The sequence below is a fragment of the Phalaenopsis equestris genome, unplaced genomic scaffold, assembly GCF_001263595.1.
Source record: "Phalaenopsis equestris unplaced genomic scaffold, ASM126359v1 Scaffold208530, whole genome shotgun sequence".
NCBI lineage: Eukaryota > Viridiplantae > Streptophyta > Magnoliopsida > Asparagales > Orchidaceae > Phalaenopsis > Phalaenopsis equestris.
The window spans coordinates 2,996-7,499 of NW_018227775.1; the positions used below are offsets into that span (position 1 = coordinate 2,996).

Sequence of the window (4,504 nt, forward strand, 5' to 3'; positions counted from 1 at the left end):
TATTTAAATTCACACTTAAATTTTTGATAAACTCTTTTAACTCCTCTTATCCCAAATCCTAATTAGTTCTGCCGCTAAGATATTAACTATAGAGAATCTAATCTGACAAGCTCATTGAGTTATAGTTCAATTTTTTACAGGTAGGACACTAGTCCTACAAGCATACATGTATAAAGTTCTTGTTATGCAACCTTATCAATGGATGTCTGTTTTCTTTTCAGGCATAAAAATCAAAGAACGATATATATTAACACAAATTTAAATATGAATATAAAAAAATAAAATGATTTATTCTTGGAATTCTTATAGGAATTCCTCCTTAAATTTTGTGACAAATCTTGCGGAACATTATATTCAAATATATATATATATATATATATATATATAGTCTTATATCAATCTGATGTATTTATTGCAAGAATTGGGTTGTCGGCACCCAAACTTGCCATATAAAAAGTTCCTCTTAAATTTAACTAATCATGTAAGCATAAATGTATGAATAATATTCCTACTTATTGTATCACTTTTTTTTTTTTCTCTTTATATAGAATAGAAACGGATATTCATAATAAAGCATAATATACTGCATAAAACAAACCTTTGAGAAAGGGATTAGTAGTTGGTCCTTAAAATCTGAAAACCCCACGAGCCCCACATCAGCCTTCTCTTCTGCAAACCGATCCTTAATTTCCACCAACCTTTCAGCCACGGTGCCACATCCGGCGAACCTTCCGGTGAAGTATCTCCCTCCCACCACCTCAAGCTCTGGCGCCAAAACTTCACTCTCACCAAAACAATCTTCAACAAACCTCTTCACCATCACCTTCGGCAAACTGCTAACCACCACCCTTCTCCCCGCCGCCGCCGCCACCTTGTAACTTCTGCGATCTATCTCCTCCAAGTAAATCTTTGGCAATACCGCTCTTGCTACAACATTCATATTCCTGCAGCTCAACCCACAGAAGGTGACGAATACCATAACCCTTAAAGCCAACTCGCTCTTAGGCCCCAAAAGGAGAATAAAAGAGTAAGAGAGGAAAAGTAGAATGGCTCTGATCAGCCCACCACCCTCAAAGGCAACCAACATGAAGAAGGAGAAAAGGGCGTGTGGTCTAAGTAAAGAGTTATGGAAGTTGAAAAGCAAGGAATAGTTCTTTCTTCCCTCCAGCCGGAATGAAGAGATTGAGAAGAGTTGATACTGGTTCAGTCTTGACGGGTTCCTGTGGAAGAAGAAGGAGTTCCTTATCTTTCTTGCCGCTCGGTAGAAGGAGAAGGGCAAGTGAGAAGCGGTCTTGAGGAGAGACATGAGAACAACGATCGGTCAGCAATTTCCCGGTTTCATAAATTTTTGATCTTGGTTGATGTCTGAGGATGGTTCATATAAGCGATATATATAGGATTACAAAAAGTAATGTTCCACTCGGGCTTATTGGTAATTACCATTTAACAATTACCGAAGTTAAATATTTTGAGTTTTTTTCTTTTTTTCTTTTTTTTTTTTTGATGTCGACGCGTCTTCTAATTCTAGGGAATGCATTCAATTTATATTTATTATTTTACGCAAAATCCGAAACTTAAGAGGACAAACATCATAAAATATTAATAAAAAAATTTTCTTTATTTAATATTTTATCCTAACAATAATAATAAATAATTGTTTTTTTTATTAATTTTAAATTTTGATTGTTTGAATTTAATCCATCTTATTTTTATGGGCATCATAAACTAACATTTTTAATATATCAAAATACCTGCAAAAAAATATTATTAATCTATGTTAAAAAGAACTATAAGAATTTGGGGAATAAAAAGTGTATCGATACATAATCTGTTATTTTAATATTAGTATTTGGAAGGATATAATTTAGCGAAGTTAGGTTAAACCATTAGATGAGCAGCATGGGAGTAAAATATTACTACATGACAATATACATGTTCGGAACATTTAAGAAGGTGGTTGAGGTGGTGGGGTTGTTTGTACACATTAATCAATGTTGACACTCAAAATATGATACGAAAGAACACATCACTGCTAGGGCTAATTCGTGGAAGCTACACAGCAGAGAGCGTCTGGGAGAGATTGAACAGGGAGTTATGGAGGAAATAATATCAATTTATGTCGACTGATTTGGGTCCATAGAAGAGTGAAACGTACGACTAATGGCCCTTGCGATTCTTCTTTGAATGTTGCCAACCTGCAATCATAAATATACCTATTGGTATTGTACTTTACATGCAATGCTAAATTCTTTGAGATTTTCAGATATCAAGTGTGAAAGTTGTGGTGTGAACCTATCATTTTACAGGGGTGTGGCGTGTTTGCCGTTTGATTTTTACTCAAAGAAGGAAAATATTTCATCAGTATTTTTAATCTAAATATGTGTCTAAATTTTCAGGAGTGCCGCAAGATGAATACTCAAATTGTAAATATAATAATAAGGAAATAAATTATTTTATTTTATAGAATTTTCAGCATTGATGATAGAATTTATCAGACGCACATACTGAAAAGACAACAAGAAAGATAAGATAACAAGAGAGAAACTCATTGGAGATATCAGATTTTCTACGTAGAAACATGAAAGAAAAATTGATGATTTGCACGAGTAAAAGTGGAGCTGGAAAGATACTTAAAAATTGGGAAATTTATATACCTAGCATATAATTTTTATATATTTGAGTATCTCACATCAAAACTTTCATATTTAGTTATATCATACTTTGGTCCTTTGCATCAATACCTTATAATATATATTTCACATTTAAATAGTGATAATAGCGCTATTATTTTTTAATTTGATATTTAAGTTTTGAGTGGTATGAGTGTAAAGATCAAAGATCTAGCTTGGGACATGCAAATGCATGAGAGCGGTGTTCTATGTAGGTCAATTCCCCTATAAAGGAAATTTACATAACTAGCACACAACTCTTAAACATTTAGGCATCCACACCCAAACTTTCAAATATAGATACATCATAAATTAGTGCTTTAAATTTATTTATGAAAATATGCATTTCAGTTCTTGAAGAGTGATAATGATGCTATTTTTCAATTGATATCGAGGTACTGAGGGTTTTGTATGTAGATATGAAATTTTATGTTTGAGATATGTAAATGCATAAAAACTTTGTTATATGTATGTAATTTCTCTTTTTAGAGGTGAATTTACACACATAGCAAATAATTATTTTTTATGATGTATCTCACACCAAAACTTTCATATTTACATATACATCACACTAGTGCTTTAAATAAATACATGAAAATGTGTATTTCACATTGAAAAAGAGATATTATTTCTAATTTTTCTTTACTATTGAGGTTTTGAGTGCTATATGTGTAAAAGATGAAATCATAGTTTTGAGATATGTATATACATAAAAATTGTATTCTATATATATAAATTTCCTACTAAGAACATGAACAGATTAATATGGAAGACTTTAGGGATGGCCATTGTTGGAGTAATCCTCTCTAAAAGTTTTTAATTAAAGCAAGTGAATGATAAAATTTTCGTAAGTCAAAATTAAAAAACAATATAAGGCTAAAAAATTACATAAATATTGCCATTCAAAAATTTTAGGCAATATAAGCTCATATCCACTCTATTTTAGCAAATTTGAAATAACTGTGTAGTTTGACTTATTAACTCAATCTTAAAAGTTTATATAACTGATGTGACTTTTTTATATGCTATGCTTCATGAAGTTGACACCACTACTTGAAGATTTTAATCCCCGACAACGACGTCAAAAGCATGATGCAGACCTTATTTATTTATTTATTTTTGATTAATTTTATATATTCTATATAGTCACAATGATATAAACGTAAGTATACGTATCGCTCAAGTAATACAAAACTTTAATGGAGTTCCGTTTATCGATCCCACAAAGAAGCGAGGAAAGAGGTCCTTAGTCAAAGTTCTAGTCTACTGCTATCAGGCCTTAGATTAGAATGTCAATTAAAATTGTGTTTATCTAGCAACTACTCTTAAATGTAAATGTTAAATGTAATGATAATAACTATTCCTAAATGCAAATGTTAATTCTAAAGATAACCCCTTTTTGGATGAATTGGTTTGGAGGATTTATAGATGTTAAAAACTACTATTCTTATATAGTGAATTGGATAATACAAAAGAATGAGATAAATTAAATATTGTTTGTGCCAAATAGAAGCAATTTTAACTCTCTACCCTGATTAAGTGTTATAGAAAATCATTGGTTAATCTTAGGTTTAGTCCCTAAATCTGTGGTTGGGCTGAGAGGATACTGACTCTCACTCCAAAGCTCCCACTTCTCTTCCCCTGAAGGTTAAAGCTCGCTTTAGTTCTTAAATTCTTAGACCAAATTGGGGATTTTAGTTTGTGACCTTAAAATCTCCAATTCTATGTCCAAATATATATATATATTCTCATTTGTTTGCACTCAACCACTACGAACTTTACCATCAATGGAATTTGAATGTGGTTCCACTTTGTTGAGAATTACACTGCCCTCC

At 31.8% G+C, this 4,504-nt stretch overlaps 1 protein-coding gene across 1 annotated transcript in view; it reads right to left on the bottom strand.

Moving 5' to 3' along the window:
* Window positions 1–1,345, bottom strand: part of LOC110036566 (glycerol-3-phosphate acyltransferase 1-like) — a 4,181-nt gene extending 2,836 nt beyond the window's left edge. Inside the window, exon 1 of the mRNA XM_020741039.1 lies at window positions 599–1,345. Coding sequence (XP_020596698.1) covers window positions 599–1,306 — 708 coding nt within the window. The 5' untranslated portion in view covers window positions 1,307–1,345. The remainder of the gene's footprint in view (window positions 1–598) is intronic.
* Between the last annotated feature and the right edge of the window lie 3,159 nt (window positions 1,346–4,504).